Raw genomic sequence first — 20426 nt, forward strand, 5'->3', positions numbered from 1 at the left:
TTTTGAACTAAAAACACAGAAAAAATGGATTAAAAAATTACAATTATTGATTTAAAAGGGGGAAAATCAGGAAATTTAATATACATCTATACTCTTCATTTTAATTTGATCCTAAAACAGAAAGTCGGCACTCATGAAATCATAACATTCCATTAACGCTCGAGAAAATAAGCCAAGTTATTCAAACTCAAAAGGCATTTTAATGCTTTAAACATGGCAAACATTTCATTTTATAATCACAGTCATGTTACACTTTATAAATGCAACCCATTTGTATCCTTTGAACAAATCATTCCGATAATTGCGTTTGTGCATGTGTATTTCATTCATCAGTCAGAAGACACTAATTTTCCGTTCTGTCTGAAAATATACAATAGAAATCGGAAAACAATACATCACAGTGTCATTTGAGGTCGGGGGCTTAGGTACCTTGTTAACGCTAGAAATACCTAAAAGCAAAAAGACAGAAAAATACTTATTTTCTGAACTCACTACCACTAGTTTGACTGCACTGATTTTTAAATCTATTTGGCGAGAGGCACCAACTTTTCTTTTTTTTGCCTAAAAACAAGATGAAGTGCAAAGTATACATACCCTACTCAGTACTGTCCTCTGTCGGTCATGTAGTGCAAATGGTAAGAACAGTTCTGGCCAGAAACAGCAAGAAATGAGTGACAATGGCAAAAACTGCACTTGACATTCTACTCACATAGAAATAGCTGAAAGAATTTCACGGCAAGACGTTACGACATACAGCGAGACTGAACAAATAACATGTAAGAGCAGACACGGGATGACATTTAAACACAGCTGGACAGGAAAATATGTTTTTTTTAAAGTGTTATTTTACACTCTTTGTAGGACAATTCAGCATACAACAACTGTCTTACTATTTATTTTTTGTATTCCTTTTTTTGAGCATAGTCGTATACTATTGTACTTTCCTTTTAACAATGTCTGTGTATGTATAGAAATTATTATTTTGACATCTTATTGGCTGTAATGGGAAACTTTTGCCAGTAAGACAATGGTTGTATTAGTCCAAGGACTTTTAAAATAGTCCTCGAAAGATCAAGTAAACACGTGATAAGAGGAAACATTACAATGTATGCAACTTTCATGAGATTGTCTCAAAGTCTTTAGCTTGTTTAAAAATTCAAACCCTCAGATTCACCATTATGATAGCAACGCTGAGAGTTGCAAATCCTGCTTCTGCTGCCTTTTGCACCTAAAAGGCTACATTTTGTAGGGCTTTAAAATACTTGCCCACAAAAAACTGCCGTTTGACCACGCAAGGATGCAAACAGCAACATGACAACTTCAAAAAAATCTGCACTTTTAATACTAGCTTACGAGGCAGCAGATTTTAAGTCGACTTATTTATCGTCGTTAAGAGTAAAGCAAGACGAGCTACTGTTGTGACAACAAAAAATGCCTGTTTTACACTAAGTAAAGGGTGTCATTGACAATCGAAATGGCATCATCGAATTTCACAATTAAGGTGTAATTATTGGAAACTTTCCATGAGAATTCAATGCATTTGCGGGGGAGACTGAATTTTAGTTTGAAGGCTAAGAGAAAACAAGTTGGGAAAAAATATATATTGTCATAACCTAGACTTCCAATATCAGACCAGGTTTCATTGACTTTTAAGGACTACTCAACTACCAAAAAAAAACTTTTTGGTTTATGGAGTGAGACAAAGTTGAAAGTACGAGCCATTCCCATTGAATTCACATAAATTCCTGTAATCACCATGAAAGGTTTTCAAGTTTGAAAAAGTCTACTCTTTACTCTCTATGTAATTTTACTGGAAACTTAAATGTTTCATCCTTTCAGAAACCTCAAAAGATCACATAAAGTGTTTTTAAATCCTACCACACTGGACCCGGATCTCCACCTCCTCCTGATTGGACCTCCTCCACCTTTTGCTTTCTTCCTCCAGCTACAGGTTCAAGTCCTCTTGCAGTAAAGGCTGCGACATCTCCCTGCGGATGTGTCTGAGCGAGGGGAGCTGCTTGAGCGTCACCTGCCGCACGAACGCCAACAGGAAGCCCACTGCCAGGATGGCCCCTAAGAGAACGCCCACCACCGTGCCGGCGTTCGAGATTCTGGGTGGGAACGGCGTAGACTCGGGCCGCAGAAGATCCTCCACATCTAGCAAGGAACCGTTGTTAGGCAGAGGGGGGACGGCCAGGATGTGGCACATGAGCGGGTACAGATCCACCGTGCGCATGGCGGGCTTCACGTAGTCCTGGCAGAAGGCCGGACCCCGGGCCAAGAAGATGGGCTGCATGCTGCGCAGGGTGTTGTCGTACCCGTGATTTCCCACTGAGAAGAGATCACAAGCATAGTCAATACGACATGAGTCTGTAGTGGGCTGCAGTACCCTAATTGGACAAGAAACCGATTAGATTTAAAAATCGTTGAGGCTAGAAAAGACACATGCTCAAGTCGTCTCAGATTCCACCATTGTTCTCGTTTTTCACTTTCACTGAGGACTATTTTAAAACAGCCCATCTTCTATTTGCACACGAGGAAGTCAGTCCTATTTTTAATACCTGGTTAACGCCACAAAAAAGTATCAAAGGATGAGAAATTCTGCCTGTCAAGCCTGATCAAGAAAAACGTCTTGGTTTCAGTTCATGCACACACACACACTCCTACACCTGCTTTTTTTGTTAATGACATCAAAAGGGATTCAGTTCTATGAAGAACAAGCAAAGCGAAGAATCATCGAGGGAGAAATCTGCACTAAAAGGAATTTGTAAGAGGCGTAGAGACTTACATGTGATCAGTGTGCTCCTGTTCTGCACAATAATCCATCCTTCTTTGGCCTCCAACAAGATGGGCATGATCCTATTGTTGTGGCTGTAGTGGAAGCGTTCGGGGATGGCGTCTTTCCGGTAGACCGCCATGTACGGATTGGCGTCAACCAGCTTGTCATAAACCTCGTCCAGCTTCCCTGCAAGACACATTCACACTCATTTTAATTGAACTTTGGGACTTTCCCATGGAATATTTTTTTCTTTGGCAGTTTTGGATGCTCATTTTTTTATTCCTCAGACTATTGGTAGGACAATTAAGTCAGTTACAAGAGTTGCTGCAGCTTTGAACAGATTTCCTCTAGGAGAAAAATTAAAATCAGATAGTACTAATCTTTACTCATTAGTTGAAATCATGACTTGTGATCCAATTACGTAAAGTTACCTTCTTTTGGTAGTATTCCCATCACGGGGCTGTTGTCCACCCAGGTGTAAAGATCTCTTCCTACATACACGTCCAGTTCAATAATCTTATCGGGGAAAACCTGTGACATGCCGTGGTCGCTGGTCACCACCAAGTTGACCCTCTCGTACAGGCCCGCCGTCTTCAGTCTGTTACGCAGGAAACCGAGTTTTTCATCCAGGTCCGCGATGACAGCGTCCATCAGGGTGCTCTCGGGTCCAAACTTGTGTCCACTTATGTCTGGTTCTCCCCAGTACAGGACCCCGAAATTGACTGCCTCCTCATCAGGTGCAGAGAACCATTTGATCAAGTTCTCTACCCGGGACTCAAAACTAACTGAATCGTCAAATGGGAGGTAATGAGTCGGATGCATTCCATGGATCTTCACATCAGAACCGGGCCACATGGCCGCCCCACTCCGCCCCCCGTGCTTCTGAACGGTAACCCACAGAGGCTCCGCCTGCTCCCACCAACGGGACTCGTGGACGCTGCCCTTGTCAGAGGAGAAGTAGACGTCGAGGCTGGGGTCAAACATTTGGTTACCGACGATGCCGTGGGATTCGGCGTGGAGGCCTGTCACCATGCTGTAGTGGTTGGGGTAGGTCTTCGTGATGTACACGTTCTCCACTTGCTCCACCGTCACACCTTCCTCCATCAGGGCATGGAAATTTGGCGTGGGAACACGGTTTACGTAGTCCCAGCGGAAGCCATCAAAGGACACCAGCAGCAGCTGGCGCTGCACTTTCAAGTGACGGAGACAAACTAAAGGCAACTCGAGACTCCACAAAAAAGCCAGGTAGGCCAGACCTCCACGTAGCAGATGAAATGGCATTATGGAGTTTAAACCTGCTAACAGAAGACAGAGTAAATATTTAGTGGCCATTTCATCTGCATTATAAATCAGCTCGACCAAAGACAAGTCAAGACAGGTTTGATAAATCATCACCCTCTTAAAATAATTGTCTGATTATGTTTTTAGTGGTTCAAAATTGCATGCAAATCACGCAGACATGACACATAAGTAAAACACACCCAATCCACCAACCCCAACACTTGTAAGTGAACATTTAGTGTTTTAAAAAAGAAGGTAGGACTCAACATGGCAAATCCTATAGACTCACTATGCATTTTGATGTTTGAATATACACAATATCTAAAACTATTGCACATGTCAGCTTTATATTAAACTTCAAAAAGAGAAGGAACGCCATATAAGGCAAAAATATTGACTCTAAATTGAAGAACTCTGAGTAATTAGGTGTAATTAAGTTATAAAAATATAACTGGGCTTGGACGGATCCCCACAATAAACGGTGTTAACGCGAAAATGAGTAAACCACAATGTAGACATATTAAAATGACAAAACGTCACATTAGACGGAGCCAAACACGAAGATATGCGCGGTGACAAATCATAACATGCGTTGCTACACGCGAGATGCGCTGAATTTCTGGTCCAATTTGCTCTAGCCATTTTGGACCTGATGACTATTTGCACGGTTCACACAGCAATTGCACGTCGTCAATCCGACAAAGTAAAAGACCATAAACCCAAACCACAAACCCGATTTAAATGACATTCACCATAGTCGTCAATATGAGGCTTACCTTCCTATCTGATCGGTGTACTGTTATGTGTGCGCACTGTGATAACCACCCCAACTCTGTTGACAGCCGGCAGGAAGTCCCGCCTATTCGGCAGTGTTCGTGTATTTATTCTGCGTATTTACGTTCTAAAGCAGCTTAGATGAAGAAACGACACGTTATTAATGGCGTTATTGCGCTGCAAGCAAACATGCATGGGTGGATGGATGGAAATGTGAATCGCGTGAGGACAAGTACGCCTTTGGTGTGACGTCATATCGGCTCAGGGACTCGGGGAGCAAGAGGAGGGGGGGTTATATGTTTGCTGGTTCAAACAGTATTAAAATAGATTTAATAGTGTATTTTTACTTTTCAGGGCTGAATGAAAATAATGCCAACAAGTATCATTTAAATGTCTAGAAGTAAAAAAACAAATACTAAAGTGCATGTCATCACAATGTTCATAATGTGCAATATACTGTATTTTAAAGGATTAAAGCCCAACCAAAAAGTATTTACAGCTCCCCCCACTGACTAAAGCACGTTATGATGAAAACAATGTATTTTTTTAAGTATGAAAGCCCAATCAACACGTAATTACAGCCCCGCCCCCGACCCACCCACTGACTAATGATTATGAAAACAATGTATTTTTTTTTAAGTATTAAAGTCCAACCAAAAAGCATTTGCAGCCCCCCATACACACACACTGACTAATGCACGTTATTATGAAAACAATTTATATTCTTTTGTGTGTCTATTTTTAATAGGCGTGGCCGAGGTCAGAGTTTAAATAGCCGACGTCAAACCCCAAAATGGCTGATGAGCCAGGAGGGCAGCACGGACGTGCACTGCAGAGCAGCTCAAAAGTGACGATTTGCCGAAGAAAGCCTGACAAACTTCTCACAGGACGATGCAGCACATTCGGTACGTTGTCATTTGGGGATTTCGAAGCCCCAGTTCTCGTCTTAAGAGTGATAAGAGCATGATTCGTTGGCGTAATGTAGCCCCGCGTGTGTGCAGACAGCAAAATGTTTGCAAACAAATTGGCTACATTGTGTCACCGATCGCTCTTTGTTTAAAAAGAAATCATTCCATTGTGTGTTTCAGTCCCTCAACGAGCACAGACTGCTGGGAAACATCAAGAATGAGGCCAAAACGACCAGAAAGGAGCAGCTTGTCGACGCCATAACAAAGTGAGTCATTTTTAAATGGTTCCGATTTTCTCTATCCGTGTAATATTTAAACGTCAGCGTTCAGTATTCAAGGATTTGCGCAATTGGCTCGTTTTTCATCATTATACATTCAAATTTTGAATGAAAACACTAACTAGTTTGGTACTTTTTTAATAGCTAAACCTGTGGATAAATCACCCACACAAATGCCATTAGTGGATGCGTGAAGAATAAACAGTAATCCCTCAATTTTCGCGGTTAATGTAGACCAGACATGGCTGTGATAAAGGAAAAACTGAAAGTACGATCATCCCTATTGAATTTAATTTAAAAATCAATACTATAGTGGCAAGTGAAGGAGTAGCTTTTCACATCTTTCTGAACCTACAAAAAATCTGCCATGTAGTGGCACTGTGCACTTAAATAAATTATATACTTTTAGCCCCTTAACTTTCTTAAAGACCTCAGGGCTAAACAGTAATCCCTCAATTATTGCGGTTAATGTAGACCAGACATGGCTGCGATAAAGGAAAAATTGAAAGTAGGGTCGTCCCTATTGAATTTAAAAATAAATACTATAGTAGCAAGTGAACGAGTAATTTCAATGTGGCTTTTCACATCTTTCTGAACTTACAAAAAATCTGCCAAATAGTAAAACTGCACTTAAATAAATTATATACTTTAAGCCCCTTAACTTTCCATTTTTAGTTTAAAATGTGTTTTTGACAAAACCTAAACGACTTTTCTTCAACAATAGTGCAGGTGTCATTTAAATATAAGAGAAAACAGAAGCTCTTTGGATATTTAATATGATTGACTGAAAAACTCGAGGCAGAAGTAGGAATTATTTTCATGTAATTTGTACCTTGCAGGCCCCTGTCCAGTATGTTTTCCATATTTCCCACCACATGGTCAAGAACCTGATTGTTTGTGGAGGAAAACATGGAAAATAAACTGGATAATTTTTAGTCTCTGCAGCAGACCTTGTCTAATATTGTCTTTTGCAGTTTTATAGAGAAAAAAAAAGCTAAATGTAGGAGTTTTTTGGTCAAATTTTGACTTCATTAGGCCCAAGTCTATTTCTTTTTTAATGTTAATCTATTGTGCCCCAGAATTCCTGCCTATGTACAGATAGGCTGCGGCAGCACCATTTTTTACGGTGCTGGTGGTCACGCGAAAACCTCAGTGAAGTTTTTCAAAATAAAAGGTGAGACCTTGCGAATGTTTTTTTACTTAACTTTGTGTATTGACCCCTTTTTTTTGTTTTCCCAGAATTCCACAAGGGGGACCAGGTTTCCTGCCTATGTACAGATAGGCTGCGGCAGCACCATTTTTCACGGTGCTGGTGGTCACGCGAAAACCTATCAGTGGAGTTTTTCAAAATAAAAGGTAAGACCTTGCGAATGGTTTTTTACTTAACTTTGTGTATTGACCCCTTTTTTTTTGTTTTCCCAGAATTCCACAAGGGGGACCAGGTTTCCTGCCTATGTACAGATAGGCTGCGGCAGCACCATTTTTCACGGTGCTGGTGGTCACGCGAAAACCTATCAGTGGAGTTTTTCAAAATAAAAGGTGAGACCTTGCGAATGGTTTTTTACTTAACTTTGTGTATTGACCCCTTTTTTTTTTGTTTTCCCAGAATTCCACAAGGGGGACCAGGTTTCCTGCCTATGTACAGATAGTCTGCGGCAGCACCATTTTTCACGGTGCTGGTGGTCACGCGAAAACCTATCAGTGGAGTTTTTCAAAATAAAAGGTGAGACCTTGCGAATGGTTTTTTACTTAACTTTGTGTATTGACCCCTTTTTTTTTGGTTTTCCCAGAATTCCACAAGGGGGACCAGGTTTCCTGCCTATGTACAGATAGTCTGCGGCAGCACCATTTTTCACGGTGCTGGTGGTCACGCGAAAACCTATCAGTGGAGTTTTTCAAAATAAAAGGTGAGACCTTGTGAATGGTGTTTTACTTTGTATTGACCCCCTTTTTTTCTCCAGATTTCCACCTGGTGCCAAGGGGAGTTTCTTCATCCATTCTCACGTTTTTCAAAATAAAAGTTTAAATGTATACATGTGTTTTGTCTTTATCTAACAAAAAAATGCAAGTAACAATCCAAGTTAAAACATTTTATTAACAGGTAAACATTTCAACTTTAGCTTACTTAAGAGTTGGCATTACATTGAAGTGTTGATTGGTGTGGCCAGTCTTTTCTCCACCTGCAGATGTAGACAACATTGTTATAGATTAACAAAAAACACTTAGAAAATAAAAAAATAAAATTAGGAAAAAAATGGGGAATAAACACTTGGAAAATAATATTAGAAAGAACTGGGAGATTGAACACTTAGAAAAATAATGGAGGATAAACATTTGGGAGATTGAACACTTAGAAAAATAATGGGGGAAAAAAAACTGGGAGGATAAACACTTAGAAAATAAAATTAGGAAAAAAAACTGGGAGGATAAACACTTAGAAAATAAAATTAGGAAAAAAAACTGGGAGGATAAACACTTAGAAAATAAAATTAGGAAAAAAAACTGGGAGGGTAAACACTTAGAAAATAAAATTAGGAAAAAAAACTGGGAGGATAAACACTTAGAAAATAAAATTAGGGAAAAAAACTGGGAGGGTAAACACTTAGAAAATAAAATTAGGGAAAAAAACTGGGAGGGTAAACACTTAGAAAATAAAATTAGGGAAAAAAACTGGGAGGGTAAACACTTAGAAAATAAAATTAGGGAAAAAAACTGGGAGGGTAAACACTTAGAAAATAAAATTAGGGAAAAAAACTGGGAGGGTAAACACTTAGAAAATAAAATTAGGGAGAAAAACTGGGAGGGTAAACACTTAGAAAAAAAAATTAGGGGAAAAACTGGGAGGGTAAACACTTAGAAAATAAAATTAGGGAAAAAAACTGGGAGGATAAACATTTGGAAAATAAAATTAGGGAAAAAAACTGGGAGGATAAACATTTGGAAAATAAAATTAGAAAGAACTGGGAGATTAAACACTTAGAAGAAAGAACTGGGGGAATAAACACTTAGAAAATAAAATTAGGGAAAAAAACTGGGAGGATAAACACTTAGAAAAAAATGGGGAATAAACACTTAAGAGGAAAAAAACTGGGATGATTAACACTTAGAAAATAAAACTGGGGAAAAAAACTGGGGGAATAAACACTTGGAATTCCTGCTCCAACATTAAATGAGACCCTTCTTACCTTAAAGATCGAGTCAAGAGCTGTGGAAATGAATGGCCAGTGAAACATCACCATGATGATTTAAGGCTTTTATTTAATTTGGATTTTCAGAAGTACAGAGACACCATGTGATGCAAGGGAGACACCTTCAAGTGGACAACCTGCGAGGCAGATCTCTCGGGCCTGTTGCGAGCAAAAAAAAATTAGCAAAGGTTAGAATATATAGACTGGAGATTCAACAGATAGGCTTAGTTGTTTTTTTGGGGGGGGGAAATAGTTTTATCTTGAAGCTTAACAGGGAAAACTTGATTTAACCAAGGTATTTGGGGGTTGCCAAACAATTACAGGACAGAGAAATCTTACAAGAAATTTAATAAACGATCAAGATAAAGAATGAAAATAAGTTAGCGAGTGCTAAGTGCTATTTTCGCTTTTCCAGACAAGGCAATTAAATATACAGACTGACGTTAACAGCTAGGACAAGGGTGTCAAACTCGGATTGGTTCGTGGGCCGCAATAACGTCAACTCGATTTCACGTGGGCCGGACCATTTTTGAAATAATCATTTTTTTTTCTATTTAAATTGGATTTAAAAAACTGCATCAAAAGCCCTAAATATTCAGTTTTTTTATTGTTTGAGCTTTTTTTTCCATGAGGGAAAATCTTATAATTTGTTTTTCATTTCAAAAGGAAACAAAATATTTTTGGGAATATGTTCAATATAAAAGTGGAAAACAGAATTTATATATATATTAATATATTCTTAGATTTTACTAAATGCTTTTTGAACTAAAAACACAAAAGGAAAAAAATGATTAAAAAATTGCAATTATTGATTTAAAAAGGGGAAAATGAGGAAATATAATATACATGTATAATCTTCATTTGAATTTGATCCTAACACAGAGTCAGCACTCATGATTTACTTTCTCGGGCCGCACAAAATGACGCGGCGGGCCAGATCTGGCCCCCGGGCCGCCACTTTGACACCATTAAGCTAGGAGAAAGTTGGCTTAACAGTTTTGTATTACCGATTTTTTTTTATAAAAACAGAACAATTACAAATCGGAAACGGGTGTTTAGCACTCGCAATGAAAACTCTCATTACATACAAGACAACAGTCTCTTATTATATACAAGATAAAGTCTTGCTACACGACTCAATAATGGAGAGAAAACAGACAACATACTTTTTAAGCCAAATCGTGACGCTAACGCTAATGCTAACTAGTAACATACGGCACACAGCCGGTCGAAGAAGCCCAAACTTAAATTTTCGACGGTGTGTTAAACCTGGCATTAAACTAAGAGATTTGTAGGCGTTTTGGGCTCAATTGATTGCTGTAAAATCTCCCAATAGCGTGATAAAAACGCATTTTGGCCAGTGAATTGCTCTACTCCTTACCTTGTCGGCGTTCTGGTCGACCGTCAACGTGTGAAAGGCTTCCCAACAGGAACGGTTACTGCGCATGCGCTTAATTAACTCCGCTGCGTCATCAATAGGCGTAACCATGCCCATAGTATTGCCCCGCCACATTGAAAGTGGAAAAGATGGTGGCTTGCTTACCGCGCTCTAAGAGGTGGTTTGTCCTCCAAACCCATTGTCTATGTTTTGAAGATGACGTGGACAGTCGTGAGTTTTGTGGTCTTGATGCTATAAAACAGTACGTATTAGTAAACAATTTTCACCAAATATTGAGTAACATTTGACTTAGTATTTTACATCAACCACCATTATTCCAAGCCCGTTGACTCCATTAAAAGTTTAAAATTTGACACGCAAAGAATGCTTCATTGTAAGGCATGTGTGTCAAAGTGGCGGCCCGGGGGCCAAATCTGGCCCGCCGCATCATTTTGTGTGGTCCGGAAAAGTAAATAATGAGTGCCGACTTTCTGTTTTAGGATCAAATTAAAATGAAGAGTATAGATGTATATTAAATTTCCCGATTTTCCCCCTTTTAAATTAATAATTGTAATTTTTTAATCATTTTTTCTGTGTTTTTAGTTCAAAAATCATTTTGTAAAATCTATAAATATATTTAAAAAGCTAAAATAAACATTGTTTTAGATCTATAAAAAAACTGAATATTCAGGGTTTTTAATCCAGTTCTTTTAATCCATTTATTTAAAAAATCTAAATATTATATCTAAAATGGTCTGGCCCACATGAAATCGAGTTGACGTTAACACGGCCCGCGTACCAACCCGAGTCTGACACCCTTGTTGTGTTGTATACAATAACTCAGTGGTGGACCATCAAGGCCTGCAAGGCCTTCTCTGTTGGTCTAAAATAGTATCTGAAACAGACTGATGTTTATTATATTTTGTCCATGAATAGTTATGATGACCATGTATAGTGAGGCTTTTTCTTGCAAAAATGACCATGTATAGTAAGACTTTTTCTTGCAAAAATGACCATGTATAGTAAGGTTTTTTTTCTTACAAAAATGACCATATATAGTAAGGCTTTTTTCTTGCAAAAATGACCATGTATAGCAAGGCTTTTTTTTTTGAAAAATTGACCATGTATAGTAAGGCTTTTTTCTTGCAAAAATGACCATGTATAGTAAAGCTTTTTTTCTCGCAAAAATGACCATGTATAGTTAGGCCTTTTTCTTGCAAAAATGACCATGTATAGTAAGGCTTCTTTTCTTGCAAAAATGACCATGTATAGTAAGGCTTTTTTCTTGCAAAATGACCATGTATAGTAAGGCTTTTTCTTGCAAAAATAACCATGTATACCAAGGCTTTGGGGGGGGGGAATGACCATGTATAATAAGGCTTTTTTCTTGCAAAAATGACCAAAACAATATCCATCCTCCTTTCTTTCCTCCTTCTTTTCTATCGCCATCGAAGCTAATGCTGAAAGTCGAGCCTATCCTGTCGCATTTCTGGCAAACGTTTTTATTCGCTTTAGTGCTGAAAATGTTCGGTCCTGACTGTGACAGGCTTGCTTGCTTTGTAGTTGACCAACCTTTCTTAATGATGTCCAGCTTTTTTTTCTTGAAAAGTCCGTCTTGACAATGGCTTTGACAGTAAATCTGCAAACAAATCAATTTCTTCTCCTTCAGCCATTGTGGTTTGACAAAACTGCTATTAAATCAACACAACAATATATTTGCTTGTGCAGCTCGCTCCAGATACAACTTGCTAGCTCTGGCTAGTCCACTCTATCACTAGCTAATCATAGTTGGTGAAAGCGATGACGTATCCCTATGCCTGCGAGAAGGCAATGACGTATCCCTACGCCTGTGAGAAGGCCTTTGTGTCACCAAATCGAATTCTGATTGGTTAAAGCAACAGTCTTATCAACGCTTGTTTAATGCAGCAGAGCCTGCAGAACTGATTGTGAAGGCCTTGAGGCAGATTTCTGACCCTGGCAACAAATAATGGCTGAAATGTGATTGGTTAAATGCTTCAATATGAAAACACACATCTGGAAGCAGTGCAACCAGGGGGAAAAGCAATGAAAGGAAGCTAACAGACAATTGGGATTTATTTCATAAGTATTCATAGACAAAATATAATTAACATCAGTCTGTGATTCAGATATTTCTTAGGCCAGCAGAGAAGGCCTTGAAGTCCCTGACGGCGCACCACTAATGATTTGTACATTTGACCCCATAAAAGCACAACATCTAAAGCATAACCTGTAGTACTCTGGGTCACCGCAAGATAGTAGTCAAAGCCTAACTTTTATGGACTAAAAATTACAACGGCACATTATATTTGTTGTGTGGTGCTTCTTCGGTGAGGTAATTGTGGCATGGCATCTATTATAGGGTGAAGGCCAGGATTTGGGAAATAGCACTTAAATCTGTCAGTCTTACGTGGTATTGATTCATTACATTAATTTTGCCATTTTAAATAACATGCCTATTGATTGATTTTTTTAATCAAACTACATTTACACTGGTGTCACACATCCCAAAGTTCTACCCCCCTAAAAAGGCTGATGTAGTGTTCTTTATGAAGGGATTCTATACATTTCTATATACACTTGGTGTGTTACACGTGTGCTCCTCATTGTTTAATTTAGCTGACTGTGGGTTTTCAACACTTGCATGCTTCATGACGAGGATTTTTTTAGGTTTGTTTTGTCTGCAGAAAAGCTCTTTTGTCATTTCTGTGGCTCTCACTACAGACTTCTGCTCGTGTGATTTTACAAACAAAAGCCATGTGTATAGTTTCAAAGCTTCTGGAGTCAGGATTACCAAAAAAAATCACAATTTACATGCACTTCATATGTTCATATCAGTATTTATTATATTATACATACTACAACAAGCAATATTATTGTCTGAGGCTTAATGCTAAATTCACACAATAAAAAAAGATGGCATTGTGAAATACTGACCTCTTACACATGCAGGTCATCTCTTTTGGCTATATAAAAAAAGGAGAATAGGAAATACCAAACCCTCCAAGCCATACAGTTGTTACCTGTCTATATTGTACTATTGTTTTCTATTAAGGAATCAATTGCTAACAAACCATTATTATTTGCCTTATTGATGCATTGTCCTTTACAAATCGGTCTGACTCCCATATCACATTTGGTATGAAACATTAGTCAAACTTAACTTTTGTGAGCTGGGCCACAAATTGATGTGATAGCCTTAAGTTTGCCACTTAGAGATGACAAATGTGGTCAATCTGTGTTTTTGCGATTGAATTTCACCCCTAAAATTATATTAGGATAACAGTTTAATTTGATTTTATTTTTAAATAAATTGTCCATGTCAATCATAATGCTTTTGCCATGTGTATGCATAGTGATTCAAATCATCCTGACGTGCATTATGTCAGAAAATAACTCTACAGTTACTGTATTTACATATGTATGCCTTGTAATCAATTGTTATTGTTATGTAGAAGTGGAAGAATTCCACAGCACACTGTGTCAGTTTTTTCTAGATATGGTCCATGCATGGCATTGTGTGTATTTTACTGCCTCGTTTTTTGTTTTTATGTGTGTTTTGTTGAGACAGTCAACAATACGCTCCGACATGTGCCAGATCCGCCGAGAGCCAGGAAGGCTTGGCTGTCACTGCTCGCCTTGAGAAGAGCAAGTGGGCGGTTTCCCTGCTAGGCCGCTCAGCCAATTGGAAGCGGCCAGTGACGGCTGTCAATCAAAATGTAAGTGACGCTCTTATTTACATGGAAACAGCATTGACCAATGAGGAAACAGCACGGGAAAGAATTTAGCGTGCGCTGGCCAATGGCGTTCAGAGGCACAGAGTTTTGGGGGAGTGCATAATAATCAACATATTAGCCAAGGTGCTTTTTAGATATCGATCCTCTATAGCGAGCTAGTTGGAATAAACGCATCGTGTGGACTTTTTAAAAGCTTGAATTTATAAATAGCGTCGTTTTGGGTGCTCCGCAACATGCCGAAGAGGAAGGTGAGTGTCGCCGCTGCTTTTGACCGCTCGTCCGCGTCGCAATTTTGGCTGTCAAAAAACAAGCATCGCGCTTAAAGTAAACCTAGATTTTTGTTCCACTCTCCGACAAATCCTTGTTTATTCTTAACTTCGTGCTTTCCGTGGGCGATGTCACGGAGACGCGTCGTAGAATGAACAAGATGCTCAAATGGGAGAACGATGGAGTCCACCATCGACGATGTCGTGCTATATAAAATAATAATAATTCATAAATAATACGGCAGCGTTGCGCTAAAAGCGATCAACGCTGATTTTAGTCGTTGTTGTACATGTACCACCTGGATTCTACCATTGTGTATGTATGTATGTGATGGGGGTCTTTGGGCCCATTCTAAACCAACATTGTGGACCCGCCTCCTCCGTCTGTTTGTATGGGATTTTGCGCATGCGCGTTGAGTAGCCCGCCTTTGTAGTTCAATGATGATTCTGTTAGTGTTAATAACTGGGGGCAAATTACATATATGATATTGAATTCTCATCTCATTTTCTGAACCGCTTTATCCTCATTAGGGTCGCGGGGGGTGCTGGAGCCCATCCCAGCTGACTTCGGGCCAGAGGCAGGGGACACCCTAAATCGGTGGCCAGCCAATCGGAGGGCACCAGGAGACAAACAACCATTCACGCTCACACTCATACTTAGGGGCAATCTATAGTGTCCAATCAGCCTACCATGCATGTCTTTGGAATGTGGGAGGAAACCGGAGTACCTGGAGAAAACCCACACAGAACATGCAAACTCTACACAGGTGGACCGACCTGGATTTGCACCCAGATCCCCTACTGTGAGGCAGACGCGCTAACCATTCATCTGCCGGGCTGCCCCGATATTGAAATACAAAGTGAAATTAAAAAATATAGAAAAAACAATTTTGTAATTGTGGAACTCCATAGACAGTGTACAACATCATATTTTTAGATAATGGACTGTAAAGGTAGAGGTAAAAAAAGAATAACATTCCTTAGTGGTTAAGTTTGATCCTTCATGGTACTGATGTATGTTTTGCTCACTTTGACAGTCTCCTGAGAGCTCTGAGGGCAAGGACAGCTCCAAGGTCACCAAACAAGAGGTAAAAGTCAGGAGACACCTTTTTTTATGTAAATGCATGCTATTTGATTTTGAATTTCATCATTCGAGCGTCCCCACAGTGAGCAGATCAGGTAAAGACAGACTGCAGAGGTACAACTGATGTCCTTCTCTCTCTCTCTTTCTGTCACTGTCTCTCTCCCTCTCTCTTTCTTTTAATTATCATCTTAGCCCACCAGGAAGTCCGAGAGGTTGTCAGCGGTAAGTTTGGTCCTCTCTACCTAGCTGTCTTCACCACTTTTCTTCCTCAATGTCAAAGTCTTTCATGCATTTGTCTTGTAATTGGTGTGTTTATTGTTTGTTCTAAGTCCAGTGTGGTGCAGTAGCAAATAATTCACTAAAATGGGTTAACAAGAACTAAAATGTTAATTCAGCATAGCAGTGATTTTTTTTTTTTGTGTTTAGACAATAAAGTTAATGGATGAGTTTAGCTGGAAGTGTAATGGGATAAAAAAAAGAAAAGAAATAAGACCAGCTATATATTACAAACTGTTATGATCGCACCGAGACGTCGTGGCGCAATCGGAGTGATTTGGACCCAGTAGCGGGGAAGCAGGAGGAGGCGAGACAAACTGAGCTCATGACAGTAACTTTAATGACTCAAAAGCTTTACAAAATAACAAGGACTTGTACATCCCAAAACGAAACAAAACCAGAGCAGGGAGAACTGTACCTTTGCGGCGATGTATGCAGTGTCACACAGGACAACCCGACAATGACTAACCACTTCTGTGGTGCTTAAATACACACATCAGGAAGTAATCAAGGATCACTTGCAGCTGCTCTAACTTAACGGCAAGCCAGGAGGGACAAACGAGCCGCTCCTGACACAAATGCTAGTATATAACATTCTCTCAAAAAGCTGCTTCACCACACAACTTTTGTTTTGTTTCCTTGTACTTTATACGTATACGTTTGCATGGTTTATATGTTCAATGTGGTGGGTATTTTTACTGTTTGAAGGTTGCGCCCCTTTAAATGCACTTTTTTTATACTTACACCAGTCAATTAAAAACTCTGGGCATTGAATGATTGCAAATGGACTTTTCTGGTTGTATTAGGGGACTTTTCACCTCAGATTAGCTCGTGCTCTTCTAACCAAGTCTTGCTGCATGAATTGATTATGCCTGCTCGGATGAGAGAAAGATCGACAAAGTTCCCAATTTTGGTTTAAAGTCAACATTTCAGGCTCATGGCCATTTCATTATCGGGGTTCTTTAAGACAACTTTTTAGCTAGCTAATCACATTTAAACCAATACCACCGTGCTCCACTGAGTTCTACATAGATGTACAAATAGAACAAAATTAAAAGATCATACAAAGCACTCACTGTCCAACAAGCTAATTAAGCAGAACCGTGTTCTGTTGGCCTGCAGAAGCCTGCGCCCTCAAAGCCTGCACCCCCAAAGCCTGCGCCCTCAAAGCCCGAGCCCAAAGCCAAGAAAGTCGTCATCAAGGTAAATACCGCACATAAAATACAATTTAAAAAATCCACTATAATGATAAATAAACATAACAATTACATGATTGACTTTTGCAGAAAGTGGCTGATGAAAAGGGGGCAAAAGGGGCACGGAAAGGCTCCACCAAAGGGAAAAAGGAGGATAGCCCTGCACAGAATGGAGACGCCAAGACTAACGAGGTTTGTGATGCGCATGCAAAAAAAAAACCTATGTTGGAAGCCCATTTAATCACAATTTTATCCATTTGTCTTAACGCACATGCATATATGCATACACACACACAACACACAGATCTTTGTGTGTCGTCCATCTGTAAGTGTGTCTTCCATCAGAAGCTCAGCTCCCTCCACCATGTCAGTGCGAGGGCAGAGCGAGACAGTCAAAGTCAAGGGTATGCAACAGTGTCACGCTAACCCACCTTTGCGTGTGACCTACTAACCAATAGCTTCATTTTCAGAGTAAAAACCCTGGCGTGAATTTGTCCTAACATTTCCGCACATTCAACTGCGCACTTTAGGGGAGTTTCTATTGGCTCCTATTGATTCGGCTCCATTTTTATCTTAGATTTTTTTTGTGTGCAACATTAGTGTCTTATTTTTCTACATTCAATTGACTTCAATTCCAAATCTCGATGACTAAAGAGGTAAGCTGTGTTCCATCTGCTGTTTGCTGTGTGTTAAAGTGCATCTTAATCGTTGAAAAGTCACTTTAAAAAAATCTTGGTTATTTTGTTCCTCACAGGCGACTGAGGCTGCCGAGGAAGCAACCGAGGAAAAGGAATAATAGACAACAAGCACCACTCCTGCCCCCTTTTTCCTACAATTTTTTTGTAAAATGCTGAATTTTTGTAGAATTAATAGATGCTCGAGATGAATGACCAGCATCCCCTAAAATCCCTCTTTTATGTTCACACTCCCCTTGACTTCCTAACATTGCATTCACAATCAAAACTGGCTGTTTTGATCATTTTAACTTGTTTTTTTTAACTTACGGTTAGACAGCTGCTTTTGTTCTCCATCATGATCTCCATATTAGTCATACAATTCTAGTCGTAGGAGTCATTTTTTGAAAACGTGGCGGTCACCATGGGGAACACCTGCAGCATTTTTACAGCTTTTTAGAATGATGCATTGCTCCTTTTTGTATGTAAGTGCTGGATGAGATAGCAGGTCTTTTATTTTATTTTATTTTGACTTCCCAACCTTTTCCCTCTCCTACATTTAACCCCCTACCCTAATTTTTTTTTGTCTTTCAGCAGTGACATAGCAATAAGCATCGGTGCTTGTTTTCTGTTGGGGAAGTATTTTCAAATAAACAGAAAAAACTTGAACACTTGTTCTTTTCTTCTGCAATGCTCCATTTAATAGTCATATTTCTAACTTAACCTTCCATGTAAATAGGTTGGGAGATTTTTCCATTCTACTTAATACGTTCCAGAGTGATTTTTGACTATTTTCAAGCAGAGGGGGGCCCGGCAAATTGGTGCGTATGAATGTGGCTTCATGGCACAGGCGAATACAAAAAAAAGCGCTGCATCAGAAAGTGAAAGGTCAGCATTCAACAGAGCCGATGTAACATCTCTTTAGCCTTCACAACAGGTAAACCCCTTTTTGGCGCTCTTTTTCAATTAAAGGGTTAAATTCTAAATTCTACAGAGCAAAGTCACACAATACTAAAACTTGCATTGGTTTCAAATTAATTTTCAGGAATCTATTTGTGAACACACACACAACGTATTACTTTTACGCCTTAATAGGCTTTGCACCCCAAATTTGGTGTATGACATAAAAACACAACTATTCTATTAAGGCAGAAAAATGGAATTTTTAATCGTGTACTGTTTTTTTATTATTATTATTATACTTCAAATACAAGAGTTGACACAAAACTTCTACAAGAGTACATCACAAGTTTTATCATCTGTGTTAAAGAAACCAGGTATCATGAGCATTCATAATGTTCATTTTCTTTCACCAGCTAATAATTTGAATTACTAAATAGCAGTTATTGTATTGGATGAAATTCCTTTATCAACAAATAAAGGTGGGACCAAAGAGGCTGCCTCCCTGTGGCTATGGAGGTCATTACTGTCCTTCAAAGGCTCTCAAGCAAACTCTAAATTTTAACTATAATTACTTGTCAGTTATCGACATCCAGTCCAAATTGAGTGGTCCTTTTTTTAGGCTGAAGGCTTGTTGTTGTTCTTGTAGACACTAACATTGAAATCCTACTCCTTAATCATTTGTCAACTGATCGTCTTGTAATTTTGTGATTATGTAGTATTGGTGAGTTATGTATTGATTGCCTGGGCCCAATTTTTATATTTTATATAAGGGATGATTAATTTTAAATTCATTGATGCCTATCTTGCCTGTAAATTGCAAGATATTTCACATTTAAAAGTTTGTCTCGCACCACCACGGCTCCAAAATTAATTTGCAAAGTGTTATCAGCAATATTAAAGAAGAACTTTGAAGTTTTACACATATTTCTGGACCAATATGATTTGTGTGATATATGCATATTCATTTTGAATCTTTTATTTCCTGGGAAAGTGGGAATAAAATAAGGTGAACAGACAACTAATAATTTGGCTGCAGGAATTTTTTTTGTGTAACTTCTTAAGCAAAAACAAACACGGAAAAACTACTTACCGCAAGTCATGCGGGACCTTTGTAGCTGAGGAGTTACTAATTCCCCAAACTGTCTTGAATCATCACACTGTAGCAGCTTTAGGTACACTTTTGAGTCATAGAGCATTACAAGCATCTTTGTTTCATTTTATGATGTAGCACAATTGTCATGTACATGTGACCTTATTATGGTAAATATTAGGGATGATATATATTTACCCAGAAATTATGATAAATTATTGTAGCTGGCATAGGTCATATTTAATGCCATACATCTTAATAGTACTGAATTATATTGCTATTGAACACTGCTAATCAAATGTAGAATGAATTAAACATATTGGATTGGCAAAAAAAAATAGATGGTACAAACTCATCTATACTGCCATTGGCAACAATAGACGTCTTACCCATTTTAACTCAGTGGGCTGGAATGAATGCTCATTTTTCAATCCTATTGATAGTGATAGACAACCAATCCATTTGAAGTGGATCACTGCCAAAGCGTCCAGTCAAAATGGAATAGACACTTAACTTATTCACATGCATTGAGAGCACTAAGTTCTGTCCACATAAATTGTACTGAAATATTTAACATCAGCAAAGAGAATTGGCGA

General features: G+C 38.9%; 3 protein-coding genes and 1 long non-coding RNA gene across 7 annotated transcripts; 2 read left to right on the top strand and 2 right to left on the bottom strand.

Moving 5' to 3' along the window:
* Positions 1–177: 177 nt before the first annotated feature.
* On the bottom strand, positions 178–5072 carry enpp5 (ectonucleotide pyrophosphatase/phosphodiesterase 5). Of its 2 annotated transcripts, none has more exons than XM_077587845.1 (4): positions 4837–5072; positions 3211–4074; positions 2789–2965; positions 178–2331 (listed from the first exon to the last, which is right to left on the bottom strand). In XM_077587845.1, exons 2-4 carry the CDS (start codon positions 4058–4060, stop codon positions 1946–1948), a joined length of 1413 nt encoding a protein of 470 aa, XP_077443971.1. In that variant the 5' UTR covers positions 4061–4074; positions 4837–5072; the 3' UTR covers positions 178–1945. The 2 variants fall into 2 exon arrangements, with proteins under 2 accessions (XP_077443971.1, XP_077443970.1); XM_077587844.1 differs by having other exon boundaries at positions 3211–4077.
* Positions 5073–5797: 725 nt separating this feature from the next.
* On the top strand, positions 5798–8046 carry LOC144064996 (uncharacterized). Its single transcript, XM_077587928.1, has 8 exons — positions 5798–5815; positions 5923–6008; positions 7100–7194; positions 7260–7376; positions 7443–7559; positions 7627–7743; positions 7811–7927; positions 7982–8046. The coding sequence occupies exons 1-8, from the start codon at positions 5798–5800 to the stop codon at positions 8044–8046; spliced, it is 732 nt and encodes a 243-aa protein (XP_077444054.1).
* Positions 8047–8095: 49 nt separating this feature from the next.
* Positions 8096–10735, bottom strand: LOC144064863 (uncharacterized). Its single transcript, XR_013296915.1, has 3 exons — positions 10590–10735; positions 9206–9367; positions 8096–8200 (listed from the first exon to the last, which is right to left on the bottom strand). It is a non-coding gene; the product is annotated as an uncharacterized LOC144064863 (long non-coding RNA).
* A 3662-nt stretch (positions 10736–14397) lies between these two features.
* On the top strand, positions 14398–18506 carry hmgn3 (high mobility group nucleosomal binding domain 3). Of its 3 annotated transcripts, XM_077587877.1 has the most exons (7): positions 14398–14589; positions 15645–15695; positions 15884–15913; positions 17090–17170; positions 17254–17355; positions 17468–17567; positions 17918–18506. In XM_077587877.1, the coding sequence occupies exons 1-7, from the start codon at positions 14575–14577 to the stop codon at positions 17923–17925; spliced, it is 387 nt and encodes a 128-aa protein (XP_077444003.1). In that variant the 5' UTR covers positions 14398–14574; the 3' UTR covers positions 17926–18506. The 3 variants fall into 3 exon arrangements, with proteins under 3 accessions (XP_077444003.1, XP_077444004.1, XP_077444005.1); XM_077587878.1 differs by lacking the exon at positions 15884–15913; XM_077587879.1 differs by lacking the exon at positions 17468–17567 and having other exon boundaries at positions 14399–14589.
* The last annotated feature ends 1920 nt before the right edge of the window (positions 18507–20426 follow it).

The sequence above is a fragment of the Stigmatopora argus genome, chromosome 19, assembly GCF_051989625.1.
Source record: "Stigmatopora argus isolate UIUO_Sarg chromosome 19, RoL_Sarg_1.0, whole genome shotgun sequence".
NCBI classification, from domain to species: Eukaryota; Metazoa; Chordata; class Actinopteri; order Syngnathiformes; family Syngnathidae; genus Stigmatopora; species Stigmatopora argus.